This window comes from Phycodurus eques, chromosome 2 (genome assembly GCF_024500275.1).
Source record: "Phycodurus eques isolate BA_2022a chromosome 2, UOR_Pequ_1.1, whole genome shotgun sequence".
Lineage (NCBI taxonomy): Eukaryota > Metazoa > Chordata > Actinopteri > Syngnathiformes > Syngnathidae > Phycodurus > Phycodurus eques.
This window is the reverse complement of record NC_084526.1, coordinates 4729800-4747677: the sequence shown is the minus strand read 5'-3', so window position 1 is coordinate 4747677 and position 17878 is coordinate 4729800. Positions and strand designations below refer to the sequence as shown.

The window sequence follows — 17878 nt, the reverse complement described above, 5'->3', positions numbered from 1 at the left end:
AAATTGGTAATATTAAGTAGTTACACATTCCATTCCCAACAGAAAACCATCACCACTATGTGAGGAAATATAGTGTCCATATCATCTTTGATTACCAGGACTGGAAAACATGGCAAAGGTAATGCTCCCTATGGATGCCTGAACAATCAAGAAAGTGAAATTAACTGCTGAACCCTTTGATTCAGCAGTAAAATGTGGTGCAGATAACAGTGGTACATTTGGGTGATAGGCCTGCTCAATAACATCACTGATATCTACAATATGAACATTTCTAAGTAAGTCACCAACACTTGACGGCTTGCACAGCGCAACATTGAGTATAGAAGGAAGGTGGAATTTATGCCTAATGTTTGTAGGGCCTAGGCTGGTGAGAGGCTGTTGTTAGTATCTATTAGCAGAAGCTATACTCATACCGATCTCACAGCGCTCCCCTCCGTAGCTTGGCAGGCATAAGCATTTGTAAGAGTCAGCATTCTCCACACAGGTGGCTCCATTGGCACAGGGGTTGGAGTGGCAAACATCTAACGCTGCAAAAGATGTAGGTGAGCAATACTACTGTTTTTAGTATGGCATTGGGAGCAAGGGTGGGGGTTATTTTTTATGACAAATGGGGTGATACTACTTTGGCAGGACTGATAGTGAACTTGCTGCAATTTGTGATCCATATTATATTTACTGCATATTGACTTTTTTTTATCAATCCTATTATTTGGTGTCTTTAAAGTTACAATGTAGTGTACAAGATGTGTACACTAAATGTTGATTTTATTTTATAAAACTCTATAAGAAATTGCAGTCTTTGTCTGATGAATCAGTTTGTTGCAACAGAAGAATTTCAGGAGAATGCGAGTATCCATGTCATGTCAATAAGCACATATAGTATGGGGCCCCATTCTAAGCATGCACAAAGCAAATTAAAGCAGACATCAAGCTTTGATAAAAACATATGGGATAGTAATGTCAGAGCAGAGCCAATGTATATTTGATGAACACCCTGACAGTCAACAATATCTAACTAACTGGACACAATGCACAAAAGGGAATGTAAAAAGACATACAAACAGCAGAAAGAGAAGGTTTTTTTCATTTTAATCTGACAAATAAATTGTTATTATCACCACAAAACAGAATACAAGCATACCCATAGTGAAAGACGTGCAAACAGGTCAATTAAAAGAAAGTGACAAAATGATAATAGACCTTGGGACTTACCATGGCAGACAGCAAACCCCTTTTCGATAGTGCACAAGGCAGCACCGCAGGGATGTGGTTTACATAGATCAGGGTCACCTGAAAAGATAGGTGACATTACTGTATCATAATGGTACCCATGTGCTATATACGGTATGTTATAAAGTACAACTTGAGACCATCACTGTTCTCAATGCCATCTGGCCTTGAATTGTGTGACAGTAACATTTTGTATGTCATCAAGTAATACTTTGCATTCTGTCTCAATTCGTTATCATAATTTGCTCATAATGTTATCTATATCAATAAACTAACTGTTATCATTGACTGCCTGAATTACATTTTTGTATGTAATTTATTATAATCCCTCAAGGGGGAACTCAATTTATACTCATACGTATATTTTGTATTCCACACCGCAAAAAGAAGCAGATCACACACATTTGATGCACTAGTGTTAATAGCTGACCATTTAAGAAAATACATCAACAAAAAATGTCTAATTGCAATCGGCTAACATACCCTGAATGTGTTCAGCATCCTCATTACTTCCATTAAGAGGTGGAACAGCATTGGGAAGAGCAGACAGTCGAGCTGGGGCAAGCTTAGAGGCAAGAGCTCGAGATAGGCTCTTTGGAACTTCAGTCCGTGTGGCAGTCTGTATTAATGCTCTCTCAGTGGATGCCGATGGCGTAACCTGTGATATCTCTATAGACTGAGTTTCTGAAGGAAGTGACATTTTTACATCGCTATTCTCAGTGTGGAAGCCACTGTCTCTGCTGTTGATTTCTTCCCCACTGAACTCCACTGTCCCTTGTCGAATCTCCTCAGACACCGTAAGGTTTCTAGAAACTCCTATCATTACATCCTGATTCGAGAATGTTACACTGCCACCTTCTCCAGACATTCCAGACCCAGATAGGAGCTCAAAGGCGCTAATTCCTGACATATGATCACCATTGGCCTCTCTGGACTTGTCAGAGAACTGACCACTTTCCACTGAAAATTCCATGGAAAAAACACTATCTGCAGAGCTGAAACTAGGGTCAGCCCCAGATCCAGAAAGGTCTCTACTATCACTCAGTGTATCTGAACCTATTTCTGAAGAATTAATATTTATAAGAATTTCTGTGCCCGCCTCTTCTGCATTTTGGAAACCCTCTGAAATGCTATCTTCTCCTGATAGAATGGTGTCACTGTTAGAAAGCAAAACAGCAGTGATTAATTGTTCTCCACTGATCCCTGACTCAGAAGAATCAGCACTGGTAACACTTGATGTGCCATAGGGCAGGTTAGCATTAATACTGCCCACTGTGTCTCCAGACCCGGACAGGTCTCCAGACATAAACTGATCTTTCAAGCCAGGCATATCCCCAGAAAGAGACAATTCTTTGGAGATAAGCTTGTCTCCAGAACCAGACAAGGTCCCAAAGCCAGACAGGTCTCCAGAGGTACCGTGGTTTCCAGAACCAGCCATGCTTCCAAAGGCTGACACATCCCCAGATATAAGTGTGTGCCCAGAGCCAGACAGGTCTCCGGAAATGCCCCTCTCTCCTGATACAGACAGAACTACAGAGGTCATCTGGACTCCAGATCCAGACATGTCTCCAGAGATAACCAGTTCACCAGACCCAGACAGGTCTCCTGAGACGTCAGGAGAAGACCCTAATCCAAAATTTGTTGAACCTGAATCAGAGCCTGAAGATTCCACAGGGATGGGCGTGACAATTGGTGTAACCACTAAAGAGACATATAAACAGGGATGAGATGCATAAGAAAGGAACGTGGACAAGTTTAAAAAATAAAAAAATCATGATTTAAATGGTGCCTACCAAATCTCACTAATTCTGTGATGGATGCAATGTTGAGAAGGATATCTGTGATGTTCAGTCCAGTTTCATTTGCAATTAATAAAATGTCAGCTGTAAAAAGATGTCAGATGTCAAATGTTAACGCATTATGAAATAAATTAACACAAATACAGTATGATGTGATAGTGAGTATCTACCTCTGAAACAATATGCATCAAATCTGTCATGAATGTCAGGGCCACTATGGTTGGGAGGGTTGTAAAAAGTGTGTACTCCTGACTTTCCTGCTCCACACTCAGCACGAGGGTTACTGATGGGATAACGGACACTTTGATCACTGAGCCAGCCAGCACGGCACTTGTCAAAACCCTGTTTCCAGGCTGCGTGAAGCTCTCCTGTGGAGGCCAGGGTGGCATTCCGCTCTAGACAGCGAGTAGCCGCCTCATCATAAGTGAAACCATCATCAGAACCCAGATGGAAAACCTGACCTGAGAAGCAATTGAGAACATTAGAGGATGTTGAAGAAGTGGAAACATTTTACACCAAATAAACATATTATCAGTGTGCCATACACTACATGCAAGGAAAATGCAAGGAAAAAGTTTCACTGTACTGCATTATAATGCTTTGACAGCAAACACCAACTGCCTGGAACAATAGAAGTGACTCGTCTTTGATTTCGCTTGAACTACAGAAAAAAAATGGTTGTGGACAATAAATTGTAAGAAAGAAAACAGTTGTGATATTTTTCCCACTTTCCTAGACAATCATTCAGGTTAAAAGGCAAATATCAATTCTTGGCACTTTTCTAATCATGGAGTCTAAATCTGCATGCTTTACACACTTTTTCTATGCTGTGGACTAAACATTTTTGTTATGGCTGCTGCTATAAAGTACTAATAATAATCAGCTATGCACACAACTAGAAAGTATGAAGGTTTGTTATCATACAGTTCTATCTGTATGACTTGGTCATTACATAAGACATAAGAAATGATTTTCTCATAATATAACTCTCAATAATATATCGTTTTCGTCTCTTGAAAGTAAGATGGTCTTAAAACCCCTTAGATTACTTTAGAAACAAATTGGCATCGTCTCAAAACCCGGCTCAGCTCTTGGGTCAATCTACCATTTCTTTTAAAGCTGTTCAGCAATGGAAAAAAACCACCAGTTAATCTGAAAACAATTTTGTCATATGAAGTTAAAAATGATTCCTACCTGCCTTGTAATCATTAACTGTTAACGACTAGATATAATTTTATGGATTTAATGTAGTTCACTCCTGTATTTTATAATGTACTGTTTTGTGTTGACACTCCTGAATTCTGACCTTCACCTCAAGCTGGTATAAAGCAGCTCTTCTTATCCGTATATTCATTGTTGCTGTTTTAAATCAAGTAAAAAGGTCTGTACATTAAATATATTCACAAGTGTCTGATGTAAAAATCTTGCACAATGTATTTTCCTAACAATGGCTGTTATACAACGCCGGAAATCTTTCCTTACCTTTAAGTCCATCGATGTAGCAGTAAGCATCATACTGTTCATCTGCTGGCCTGAGACCATAGGACCGAACACCAGGTTGATCTCCTAAATCTCCAGCACACTTTTGCCAAGGTGCAACAATGGGGTACCTAAAATCAACCATAAGTGATTTCAAAAATATTTTGAATGTCTCTGAAAATACAGGTTGGTGTCAAAAATACCTGACTGTCTGGTCCATCAGCCATCCTGCATCACACTGGTGATAGCCAGTTTCATATGCCGCCTGAAGCTGCTCAGGGGTAGCAATGGATGCACCAACACTCTGACAGGCCAACTGAGCATCAGTAAAGGTGAAGGCATAGTGGCCGGACCGTGAGCGGTAATGAAAGACCACACCTTTTTGCAAAAACAACAATATTGAATATGACAATGAATTTGTGAAATGATTGTTAACAAGGATAGGAGCATCCTACCACATCCTAACCATTCGGTTTGATGTGAGTTACCATAGTATACATCATAATGTCAAAATATAACTCACTAACCAGTTGGAGGTATCACGACCACTTTGCCCGGCTCCCTGTCTAGGCTGGACTGCAAAGTGACCTGCTCTATTATTTCTGCGGGCACGTCTGTGACGTTAGGAGGCTGAGGCAGCGGTAATTCAGTGGGTCTCAGTGTATAGGTGAAGTCGACGATGGTCAGTTGCTGGGTCTCCACCTCACCAGCTACCTCACTCTCGGTTGTTTCCTTCCCAAAGAAAATCTCTTGGCTCTCCGTCACTGGGGTAACACTCAATACACTGCTTCCTTCCACTATTATGCCAGAACCTTCATCATCAGGGAATTCTGAGGGTGATATATGACTGAGTTTATTAAATGCAAATACCTAGCAATAAAAATTCAACTGCAGGTGGTAAACAAAATATAATACACTGTGCTAATAAAATAATAATTGTACAGAACAAGCTACTAAATGTTTTGACCAATGTCTGTTTTATTTCTTATAAATGATAGAATTTCCACATCATTAGAGATGACCATAATGATCCAAAACACATTGCCAAGGAAACTCTCAATTAGTTCAAAAGAAAAAGAAAAAAAAGATGTTAGAATGGCCCAGCCAATCACCTGACTTGAATCCTATTGAAAATCTATGGAAAGAACTGAAACTCAAGGTCCATAAAAGAAGCCCAAGGAACGTTCAAGATTTGAAGACTGCTTGCGTGGAGGAATGGGCCAAAATCACACCAGAGCAATGCAACCAACGAGTCCATCCATACAGGAGGCGTCTTGAAGCTGTCATTGCAAACTAAGGCTTTTGTACAAATTATTAAATAAATACCAGTTGGCATGTTCAATACTTTTTCCCTGCGTCATTTCACATTATTACACACAACTTAATTTCTGAGGTTATTTCTTCTACTTTCTTTGTATGTATGGATTATTTGGGTGGTTCCCAACATCTGGTGAAATTTTTATGTCAATAGCACCTTTGAAAATATATTTAATAAGAAAAAGGGTGACATGTTAAATACGTATTTCAGCTGCTGTAAAAGTTACAAAGGTTTCAATGAACATGAACAGGATGTGAGACGCATCTTCAAACAACAGAAGATTAACAAAGCAACAGGACCGGACCATGTGTTCCCATCCTGCCTCAAAGTCTGCGCGGACCAGCTCGCTCCAGTCTTCACTCAGATCTTTAACAGATCTTTGGAAATGTGCGAAGTTCCATCCTGCTTCAAACGCTCCACCATCGTTCCAGTCCCCAAGAAACCTGCAATCTCTAGTCTGAATGACTACAGGCCTGTCGCTTTGACATCTGTGGTCATGAAGTCCTTTGAACGTCTCGTGCTGGACCACCTCAAGAGTGTCACAGGTCCCCTGCTGGACCCCCTGCAGTTTGCCTACCAAGCGAACAGGTCTGCGGATGATGCAGTCAACATGGGACTGCACTTCATCCTAGAACACCTCGACAGTGCAGGGACCTACGCGAGGATCCTGTTCGTGGACTTCAGCTCAGCGTTCAACACCATCATCCCTGAACTCCTTTCAACCAAGCTTCTCCAGCTCAGCTTCTCACCTGCCATCTGCCAGTGGATTTACAGCTTTCTGACGGGCAGCATCAGCACTGGGGCGCCCCAAGGTTGTGTCCTCTCTCCGCTGCTCTTCTCTCTCTACACGAACGACTGCACCTCAGCGAACCCGACTGTCAAGCTCCTGAAGTTTGCAGATGACACCACTGTCATCGGCCTCATCAAGGACGGTGACGAGTCTGCATATCGACAGGAAGCGGAGCGGCTGGAGCTGTGGTGCGGGCGACACAACCTGGAGCTGAACACGCTCAAGACGGTAGAGATGATCGTGGACTTCAGGAGGCATCCTTCGCCACAGCTGCCCCTCACGTTGTCCAGCTGCCTTGTGTCAACCGTCGAGACCTTCAAGTTCCTGGGAATTACAATCTCTCAGGACCTGAAGTGGGCGAACAACATCAACTCCGTCCTCAAAAAGGCCCAGCAGAGGATGTACTTCCTGCGGCTTCTGAGAAAGCATGGCCTGCCACCGGAGCTGCTGAGACAGTTCTACACAGCGGTCATCGAATCGGTCCTGTGTTCTTCCATCACAGTCTGGTTTGGTGCTGCTACAAAAAAGGACAAACTCCGACTGCAACGGACAATCAAAACTGCTGAAAGGATTGTCGGTACCCCCCTACCCACCATTGAGGACTTGCACGCTGCCAGAACTAAGACAAGGGCGTGCAAAATCCTCTCGGACCGTCTGCACCCCGGTCACCAGCTCTTCCAGCTCCTTCCCTCAGGTAGGCGCTACCGATCAACGCAAACTAGAACTAGTAGACATTCCAACAGCTTCTTCCCTCTTGCGATCAACTTCTTAAACACCTAACCTATAATTCCATTACAACAAGCTGGCAATTTTTTGACTTGAGTTCGTTGTCACATTTCTGTGGGGCCAATTATGTATTACTTGTGCACTCACTGTAGTTGTCTCGCCATGCTGCACTATTTGCATATACTGGCCACTCATGCCAGAGTAGCATCTGCTCCATTTGCATACTGATTGAGGAGTATCTGTAACATTTGCACAACCAACATTGTCCCAGATGATCGCACTACTCGTCACTTTAAACCGCATACACTCCTTGAAGTCTCAGCGCCCTTTGCACAATGGTCATTGCACCGGACTATTGCAATATTAGTCGTTCGAACTGCTTTAAGTGCTACAGGACTCTGCATCTTTTTGCACAATTGTTTTTTGTCAATGTCTTTATGTCCCCAAAGTGTTCTGTAAATTGACTGTTTGTTGTACTAGAGCGGCTCCAACTACCGAAGACCAATTCCTTGTGTGTTTTGGACATACTTGGCAAATAAAGATGATTCTGATTCTGATTCTGATTCTGAAAGCAAGGCATCACTGAATATTTCCCCTTCTGCACCTCTCTCATACAAACATAATTTTAACTATTAAAACCCTTTTTAACATGCCATGGCACGCATTTCCGAGCTTCGCTTGGATGCACCTTATGCCATGGCTCACACACGAACAATCAGACCGATCAAATCTTTTCTCCGGGTAATCCGGTTTCCTCCCACATCCCAAAAACATGCATGGTAGGTTGATTGAAGACTCTAAATTGGCCATAGGTGTGAATGTGTGCGCAAATGGTTGTTTGTTTATATGTGCCCTGGAATTGGCTGGTGACCAGTTCAGGGTGTATCCCGCCCCTCGCCTGAAGATAGCTGGGATAGGCTCCAGCACGCCCGCGACCCTTGTGAGGATAAAGCGGTACAGAAAATTGATGGATGGACAAAGGGGCTAAGAAAATCAGGAAGTAGTCAAATATTACTAATATTCTGCAGATTTGAAAGCTTAATTTGGTTTTAAAATGTGGTTCAATTCCTTTTCCTTCCTTTCCATCTTTTGTCATCATTGGACAGTTAATTATGTGGCAAGGTGAGATTTAACTTCATTGTATTTTAACTCAAGATAAGTTGTGCTAAATTTCATTAATGTATTTTCCTTTTATAATAATGGTTTGGTAAATTCAGTGGAGATCAGGAGTGTTATTAATGTATTGTTGAGATATTCTATTTACTGTCCTGCAGAAGGTGCTTAATTTATGTATCAAACTTTAAACAGTAAAAAGCAAAAACTATATAATTAGAAAGTAATTGAGGGAAGAGAAGCAATGCCGTGGATGGAGAATGTGAGGTGGACCACCTTCTAAAATAAATTTCTCAATTGTTTCATGAAAACCAAAACAGTTCTAGAGAATTAATCCACTAACATGTACAGAGCTCCAGGCATGGCAATTTTATTTTGGTCACAATATAGTTGTGACATGCACACACAATGTTAATATATGACCACAAAACAGGTGTAATTTGTGCACAAAATATTAATTTGGATTTGGGTTTGTTATCAATTCGATTAACAACTAAGCAAAGGTGGGCACCTCTGCTAGAAACTGCAATTCCTGGTGTGCTTAAGGCAAGTGTCTTTTCTTATTCTGTTTTCATGAATAGCCTGCAATGCTAAGGCATTTCAAACTCTTGTTCCTGTGCCCCCCTATTAACTTTGAGTACCTGCCCCACCAAGGGGCACGCTCCTGTTTAAATGTGTCATTTATCATTGTTAAAACTCCAGACTGCTACTGACATGCTTCTCTGATGAAGCTGCTGCAGTACTTAACAAACTTTCTGTAAATGATGTTACCTGTGTAGCAGAAGGCATCATAGTGAGTCTCAAGAAGAGGATATCCTGTTTGATTTATGTGGAGGTAAACAATTTGCACCCCCAGATGTCCCCCTCCACACTGCGGCCGCCGGATGTTAATGGGGTAGCGTACGCTTCTGTCACCAAGCCACCCAGCATTGCAGACATCCATCCCACCTTGCCAGGCCAAGTACAGCTGACCTGTAGTGGCCAGTTTGGCTCCCTTTGTGGAACAAGCCAGTACAGCCTCAGAGAAAGTGAACTTTTCTGTTGATGTAGTGTGGAAAACTCTGCCTGTAAAACACAGAAAAGACTCATTAGAGTAACAAATGAAGTGAACTTGCATATAAAGTACACAAAATTAGGAAGTGTGACAAAGAGCAATATACAGTACTCCTGAAAAGATATGCAAACCTGTCATTTTCTCAGCAAAGCAGTACACGTCATAAGTCTCATTGAGCTGTTTCACTCCATATGTGCGTACCCCGGGTGCATTTTCTTTGTCGCCATAACAGTTGACACGAGGATCATGAATTGGGTACCTATTTGAAGACAAGATGAGACAATATTACAGAGGAAAGCTACAGTCATCAGATATTAGGTTGTAGAATAAACTGACCTCACTGTCTGATCAGAAAGCCAGCCAGCATCACACTGGTGGTATCCATCATCAAAAGCTGCTTGGAGTTGTGCAGGTGAAGCCATGACTGCACTATTCAGAGTGCACGCATCTTTCGCCTTTTCAAAGGTCATCATATAGCGACCAATAATAGGCCGGTAGTGGAAAACAATACCTGGAGTGACAAAAAATATTTTTAAACCTTCATAAAAAATTTGAATATAACATATTGACCATTTCTATTAACAACTGATATTTTACACTGACTTTTTCAACTAATATACTGAGCATTACATTTTGTCAGACCTCAGTGACCTCTAGTTGACAGCAAGGTGGCCTGTCTTTTGTACAGCAATTCAATTTGCTTGTGATTAAAAACATTTATAAATATGAACATCTGCATAAGAAAATACCAGCCTGATTGCAAACATGAATATGATTTTGCTTCATTCCCAGGCTGTTCTCAGGACTACTTGACTGAGGAAGTATTTCAAAGTGGGAAGAGGCATGTGATCACTTCAGCAGACTGTAAGCTTTAGGGCAAAAAAAGATTGGATTTTCTATCAAAGCCTGTTGAAAAACTGGCATAAACACACTTTTCCCGTTTTACGTACCTTGAACCTTCACATGTACATCCACATGATTGTTCTCAATACCATGTTGAACCTCGCATCGGTAGACTCCAGATTCACTGGACCTGAGCTCAGATATCTTGATACTTGCATCTGTCGGGGTCAAAGGGTAGCCCACCAGATGAACCCTGTCCAGGTAACCTTCGCTGATGCGTACTTCTCCCTCCAAGGCAACTAAAATAGTTGAGACCTTGTCTTTGGTAATGAGGCTCCATTTGATCCGATGAGAAAGAGGAGCGATGTTGCGTGCTCCTGGGTCTGGAAGAGTGTGGTCCTATATCAAAAAGAGAAAAATACATTGGACTTTGATTTTAAAAAATGCCTCAAATTAAGTGTGTACAGGATTTAAATCCTAGCAAAGGAAAATAATACAAGTAATCTTAGTGGTTAACATGAAGATCTTTTTAGGGAAAATAATCGGGGAAAAAAGAGACTATTTTATATCTACATTAGTTTTAAACTTGCCTCAAAAACACACGCACCTCAAAGTAGCATGGAAGTACTAATGTGCCCCCAAGTAGTGGCCGCTGTGGGTCTTGTAGAGGTATGCTCACATTGAGCACATGTACTGGGTCTGTTAATACGATGGAGTACTAAATATACTCCACAATTACAATTTCAATGAAAGTAAATTAAGTTTAAGAAGTTTCCAAATTGCAGTAGTTTTTCTTACCAACGAAAGAGTTGTCATCATACATGTAATCAAAAGAGGCTGAGATGACATTTAGACAAACACAAAGATGAATAGGCCACCTGATCATATCTGAAAAGGGAGAAGAAAATGTTTGAATTCAATGTGACGTGCACACAGAAAACAAAAATCTACTTGGTTTACTGTACTGTATATAATGTATATTTCGACAAAGGAGAAATGCTCACTAACACAGATTTATACAGATTTCTGAACAATATTTGAGGGAAATAGCCTTTTGTGTATGGAGAAAATGTTTTAGATCTTGGAGTCCAGCTCACGAATATTGGGAGCAAAAGCAAAAGTGTTGCGTTTATATTTTTGTTCAGTGTATATGCATGAAAACATCACATGGATCCTGTAATTTAGAGATTTATTGGAAGAATTTGAAAATATATCAAATCGCTGTTTTATATTCTGTACTTATTCAGGAGGCAACTGAAAAGCAATTCCATTTATCTTTAACCTTGATTGTTTATATGACAGCAACATGATGTGACCTGGATGTGACCCAGGGTTTTTTATTTAACTGTTTATGTTTGAGCTAAAGTCAGACATATAGAGGGTCCCTCAAAAACTTGTTTATAACCTGGAGGAAGTGTCTGTTCAGGACAGAGAGTGAGATGAGGTCTTTGGTCTAATTGGCACGTCATTCACTACTGACTTGGTTGTGGGCTGTACTGGTGGCTCACTTCACACTGGCCTCATTCATATTCTGTGGCGAAGTCCACTCCCAGAGAGACTGGGCCCATAAAACTTGATTTGTTCTCCCTGAAGTCTGAATTATTGGAGTTTGATGACATCAGGACTTATGTAAACAAAATCAGTCCTTTCCATCCCTTTACAACACTGGTGACATTCAGGCAGGAGACTTGAAAAAGTATGAGACATATTGGAAGGAGTTGTTGGCAAAAGATGGAAACTTTTTCTTTGACCTCCAAAATGTTCTTACTACATGATACACTTTGGGTACGTAACCACATGTTATATACTGTAGCATTCTGCAGTACTGTCTACAATAAAAGCAGTTTCAAATTTCCTTCCATTAATAATAATCACAAGTGTGACTGGAAATAAAATGATGACAAGACTTTTACATGCATAAACAATATAAAGAATGGTATACTGTACAACATTGGCATAATCTCCAACAATCACATTATGTTGTATGTTTTTAAATTCATTTAACTCTGCTGAATGCGATATTTGGGTAACATATTGAATATATTTTTCGTTGACCAGTGTGTATTATATATACTGTTATCCATCCATTTTCTGAGCCGCTTCTCCTCACTAGGGTCGCGGGTGTGCTGGAGCCTATCCCAGCTATCATCGGGTAGGAGGTGGGGTACACCCTGAACTGGTTTCCAGCCAATCGCAGGGCACATACAAACAAACAACCATTCACACTCACATTCACACCTACGGGCAAATTAGAGTCGTCAATTAACCTATCACGCATGTTTTTGGGATGTGGGAGGAAACCGGAGTGCCCGGAGAAAACCCACGCAGGCACGGGGAGAACATGCAAACTCCACACAGGCGGGGCCGGGTATTGAACCCTGGTCCTCAGAACTGTGAGGCAGACACTCTAACCAGTCGGTCACCGTGCCGTATATACAGTTAGTTGCAAAAATATTTTATTGAGCTGGAGAGATTTTTTTGGTTTTTATTAATCCTATGAGGGACACTGTCTACTTGTTTTCCATCTTTGAATGAGACAAAAATTAACATCTTTTATCAGAGTGTTTATTTGCAAAATAGTAACGATGATAATTAAAAAATCAGAAAAGGCAACTGAATGTGTCCAAGTCCTTTCATTGTATCCACATTTATCCATGAAATAATATAACAAAAACACAACTCATGAAGGGGAAGAATGACAGACCTGTTGAAGAAAAATGTTCTCAGCTCTAAGTCAGACTTTTCCTCAGTGATGTGTCTTTGCCCCAATAGTCTTGCAGCTTTGTTAGTAAGAATATCCCTGTTAGCAAACAGCCCTGTCAGGATGCTTGAGTATGTCTAGAGGAAATAAAACCGGTGGCTGTCAAACCTCAGCGGGAGCCACAGTCATTGTAGTCCTCATACAGAAATGCCAGGAGACACAGTTACTGCTTTCAAAATAAAAGCAAACTGCTGCTGGATATGTCTCAGGCTGCCCAGGAAATGGACTCAGAAAAGGGGCTTGCACATCCTTTCCAAATGAGAAACACATTTTGTTCTTTGATTAAGTTAAAGTATAAAAAAAGGGGATCATAAAATTAAGATAAAAAATATTTTTATTTTTGCCAGGAAGTATTTATGTACCAATTTAGGTTCTTCTGGCTAACAATCAAATATGTTATAACAATAACAATTCCAGCATTTAAAATATAATTTGCGCTAAAGAGCTTCTGCATACTGGTGTAGCCTGTGTTAGCCATTACAGATGATTTTGGTAATTACCAATATTGTTCATTTAGAGCACCTGTGGCATAAACATTATATTGGATAGTGGTCTACTAAATTTGTCAAGCACTGTATGTAGTTTTATTTGGGTTGATGGAAATAAAAAAATAAATGCTTAATTTTAAACAATTTGGTGACTAATTGTGAAACAGTTGTGTTTGTGTGAGGATTATTGTCACTGTGTAACAATTGCAAAAAACAAACAAAAACAAAAAAAAATTAATGTTTTAATTGTGTTTTGTTCGTCAAGTGGTACCTTCAAAAGTACTGATTTAGATTTTTCAGCATTATATTGGTCAGACAGAGTGTACTCGCATTGAAATGGTCCTAGGCCATTATGATGCTTGTCTTTCAGGTAAATATAGAGATATATCAAAGAAAGGTTAAGATTGTGAGCTGCATCACTTCTGAAAATTAAAATATTAATCTTCAGAGGTTTGTAGAGTCCAGAAATTTGAGATGAATACTGCATCTTCAAATAAAACAACACATTTTCTTCATTTAGGATTCAAGTTTTTAACAAAATATAGTGTACATACTACACCTTGAGATGAACTAAAGATACCTTGATTTTACCATGCCCAAAAATATCTACATATAAAAACAGGCAGCACATGTGCCCTACTTCAACATTTGGGAATTACAGGTCTCCTAAATGTCTGAGTGTATCCTACCCCTCCCCTAGGTTCTCTCACTCTCCTCACAAGAAACAAATGAGACAATGCTGCTCTTTCAGAAGTGTGCAGGAAGGTATTCACACTGGTAAAATGTTGTTGGAGTCAAATTTGGGTGTAGCACAATGACTGTAGTGCTCTCTTTCTACAAAGAGCATAATACACACATTCACGTGTCGCCTTAGTATGTTACACATTCATTTTATCTTTGTCGTTATTATAGAAAACCTCATGCAGTGGTACATTAGTGAGAAGGCTTGGGTTGGGATCAGAGTTCAAATCTCAGCTGTGGCATTTTTGTATGGAGTTTGTGTTCTTCTTATATTTGATCCACTGTAAAACTGCTGAGGAACCTTAAACTCACTTTTATGCAAGTGTTTGTTGTCCTGTTTGTTCAGCAAGAATTTCCCATTAACTTTCTACACCCAAAAGTGTTTCTTGCTCTCCACTGCTGGAAGAAGTGTGTTCAAAAGGTCTGAGGTGAAAAGTTTTTAAAAGCAGTGGAATTTTTTTCTCGTGGTCTAAACTGTATATGAACTGTTGTTGTGTTGTCTCTTCACTAGAGCAGAGAGGGGGCAGTACTAGTAGCATAAGATGAACAAGGAACAAGTGCCCCATAACACTTTGGACACAAGACTTTGTACTGAACCTTGTTTTTGTAGCATTATTATATTAGCAATATTCATTTCAGTTTATTCATTTAGTCAATTCAATCAAATATTTTTATTGATCTTCCGTCATCCAATTCATTGAAGCACCCCTGAGAAAACAAAGACAATTGATGCAGAAAAACAGCTAAATTAATCAAGCTGAGACCGATAATGATAAGACGGATGGTTCTTCAAATAAATGCATTATGTAATGGAATTAATAGAACTATACTAATGAATGTCTCAAATGTCAGGATGACTCTACTTGGTACATGAAGATTAAGTATGGTGGTAAAGGTAACCCAAAGTGAGTAAAGTCTTTAGCCACAGTTGATGGAACCATGGCTAAATTGTTTTTGCTTTTGTCATCAATAATCAGTAACCTGTCATACTGACTCCAATGAATGTTTGTTTCTCAAATCTAAAAAAGAAAAACCATCTTGTTTTTGACTTAATGACTTTCATTTTATGTCTTGTGGGAATGTCATTTGCTCGAGGTTTATTTCCCAATCATGACTTTTTTTCAGTGAACACAAAAATGAATACAAAAATTAATACAGCTGTGGATTTTCTTTAACCTATGTCATAGCAAATAACATTTTCTCTATGAGTTTATAAAAGGCGATGCCCACTGGTAACCAGACTATTGCCTGCCTATGTATAGCCCTAAATCACAAAAGTGTTTCAAAGGGCTTCACAGGCCCCCAGCTGGCAATGATTGATGACATACCCTAATCTAAACTCCACTGTACCAATGTTGTGATACATACCATCGCTCTCTAAAAAAGGTTTTGTCCGTATGGTTGACAGACACTACCTGACACTGATGTATAGGTCACGGCATGTTTACATTTTGCTCTCTTTTGTAATCTCACAACTAAAGCTCTTTGGTAGCTTGTCAAGCAATCCTTACAATATATCTGACAGTCACCACCACATCTGTCCTGGGCAGCAGGTGGATAATGCAAGGACTAGAGAAGCTTATCGCTTGGGCTAGGATAAGCTCTAAGCCAGCAAAATGTAGGTCTCTAGTGCTCAAGAGGGGGAGAGTAGTGAACAGGTTGCTCTTTTCTTCTGCCCCTACCATCCAGAATACCATCAAAGACCTTGAGGCCTGGCTTATCCATCCATCCATTTTCTACCGCTTATCAGTGGTCAGGTCATGGGGGCAGTAGCTTTAGCAGGGATGCCCAGACTTCCCTCTCCCCAGCCACTTCATCCTGCTCTTCCGGGGGGATCCCGAGGCGTTCCCAGGTCAGCCGAAGGACGTAATCTCTCCAGCGTGTCCTGGGTCGTACCTGGGGTCTCCTCCCGGTGGGACGTGCCCGGAACACCTCACCAGGGAGGCGTCCGGGAGGCATCCGAATCAGATGCCCCAGCCACCTCATCTGGCTCCTCTTGATGTGGAGGAGCAGCGGCTCTACTCTGAGATCGAGCTTCTTACCCTATCTCTAAGGGAGAGCCCGGACACCCTGCGGAGGAAACTCATTTTGGCCGCTTGTGTCCTGGATCCTGTTCTTTCAGTCACGACCCACAGCTCGTGACCATAGGTGAGGGTAGGAACGTAGATCGACCGGTAAATTGAGAGCTTCGCTTTTCGGCTTAGCTCCTTCTTTACCACAACGGAGCAATACAAAGTCCGTATCACTGCAGACGCTGCACCGATCCGCCTGTTAATCTCCCGTTCCATTCTTCCCTCACTCGTTAACAAGAACCCAAGATACTTGAACTCCTCTACTTGGGGCAGGATCTCATCCCTGACCTGGAGAGGGCACGCCACCTTTTTCCGACTGAGGACCATGGTCTCAGATTAGGAGGAGCTGATTCTCATCCCAGTCGCTTCACACCCGGCTGCGAACCCCTCCAGTGAGAGTTGGAGATCATGGCTTGATGAAGCCAACAGAACCACATCATCTGCAAAAAGCAGAGATGCAATTCTGAGGCCCCTCTACGCCTCGGCTGCTTCTAGAAATTCTGTCCATAAAAGTTATGAACAGAATTGGTGACAAAGAGCAGCCTTGGGGGAGTCCAACCCTCACCGCAAACGAGTCTGATTTACTGCCGGCAATGCGGACCAAACTCTGACACCGGTCATACAGGGACCCAACAGCCCGTATCATGGGGTTCGGTACCCCATACTCGCGAAGCACCCCCCACAGAACTCCCCGAGGGACACGGTCGAATACCTTCTCCAAGTCCACAAACACATGTAGACTGGTTCGGCGAACTCCCATCCATCCTCGAGGACCCTGCCGAGGGTAAGAGAGCTGGTCCACTGTTCCACGGCCAGGACGAAAACCACACTGCTCCTCCTGAAACTGACATTCGACTTCCCTGAACCGGTCGCCAGCTAATCGCAGGACAGATCGAAACAAACAACCACATTCAGACCTACAGGCAATTTAGAGTCCTTAATCAACCGACCACGCATGTTTTTGGGATGTGGGAGGAAACCGGACTGCCCGGAGAAAACCCACCCAGGCACGGGGAGAACATGCAAACTCCACACAGGCGGGGCTGGGATATGAACCCCGGTTCCCAGAACTGTGAGGCAGATGTGCTAACCAGTCATACACCGTGCCGGCAAATTAAATACATAAAATTGAAATAATTAAACAAATATTTCAAAACGTTTATACATACGGAAAGACAGAAATATTTCAATAATTTAATAAATACTGAAATAAATACTTAATGACTGCGATTGGCTGGCAACCAGTTCAGGGTGTACCCCGCCTCCTGCCCGATGACAGCTGGGATGGGCTCCAGCACGCCCGCGACCCTAGTGAGGAGAAGCTGCTCAGAAAATGGATGGATGGAAATACTTAATGACACGTAAATACACAACACACACAGACACACACAAACAAAACTATATATATATATGTATAATACGTTGAGTGATCGATTGGTTGATTTTAGGCACTCTTGGTTCTCC

The 17878-nt window shown here is 41.4% G+C and overlaps 1 protein-coding gene across 10 annotated transcripts in view; it reads right to left on the bottom strand.

Moving 5' to 3' along the window:
- Positions 1 to 17878, bottom strand: part of LOC133395517 (aggrecan core protein-like) — a 50658-nt gene that overhangs the window by 10802 nt on the left and 21978 nt on the right. For 5 of the 10 annotated variants that reach the window (XM_061664490.1, XM_061664516.1, XM_061664568.1 and 2 more), the window contains exons 1-15: positions 13057 to 13200; positions 11151 to 11240; positions 10960 to 11051; positions 10460 to 10751; positions 9846 to 10020; positions 9641 to 9768; positions 9227 to 9520; positions 5036 to 5338; positions 4712 to 4886; positions 4512 to 4639; positions 3200 to 3490; positions 3024 to 3113; positions 1714 to 2931; positions 1213 to 1290; positions 414 to 527 (exon numbers count right to left, since the gene is read on the bottom strand). In XM_061664490.1, the coding sequence (XP_061520474.1) occupies positions 414 to 527; positions 1213 to 1290; positions 1714 to 2931; positions 3024 to 3113; positions 3200 to 3490; positions 4512 to 4639; positions 4712 to 4886; positions 5036 to 5338; positions 9227 to 9520; positions 9641 to 9768; positions 9846 to 10020; positions 10460 to 10751; positions 10960 to 11051; positions 11151 to 11238 (3466 nt within the window). In that variant the 5' untranslated portion in view covers positions 11239 to 11240; positions 13057 to 13200. Of the gene's footprint in view, positions 1 to 413; positions 528 to 1212; positions 1291 to 1713; positions 2932 to 3023; positions 3114 to 3199; positions 3491 to 4511; positions 4640 to 4711; positions 4887 to 5035; positions 5339 to 9226; positions 9521 to 9640; positions 9769 to 9845; positions 10021 to 10459; positions 10752 to 10959; positions 11052 to 11150; positions 11241 to 13056; positions 13201 to 13221; positions 13276 to 17878 lie in introns of those variants that run through there. The other 5 variants (XM_061664499.1, XM_061664508.1, XM_061664543.1 and 2 more) reach the window with 5 other exon arrangements.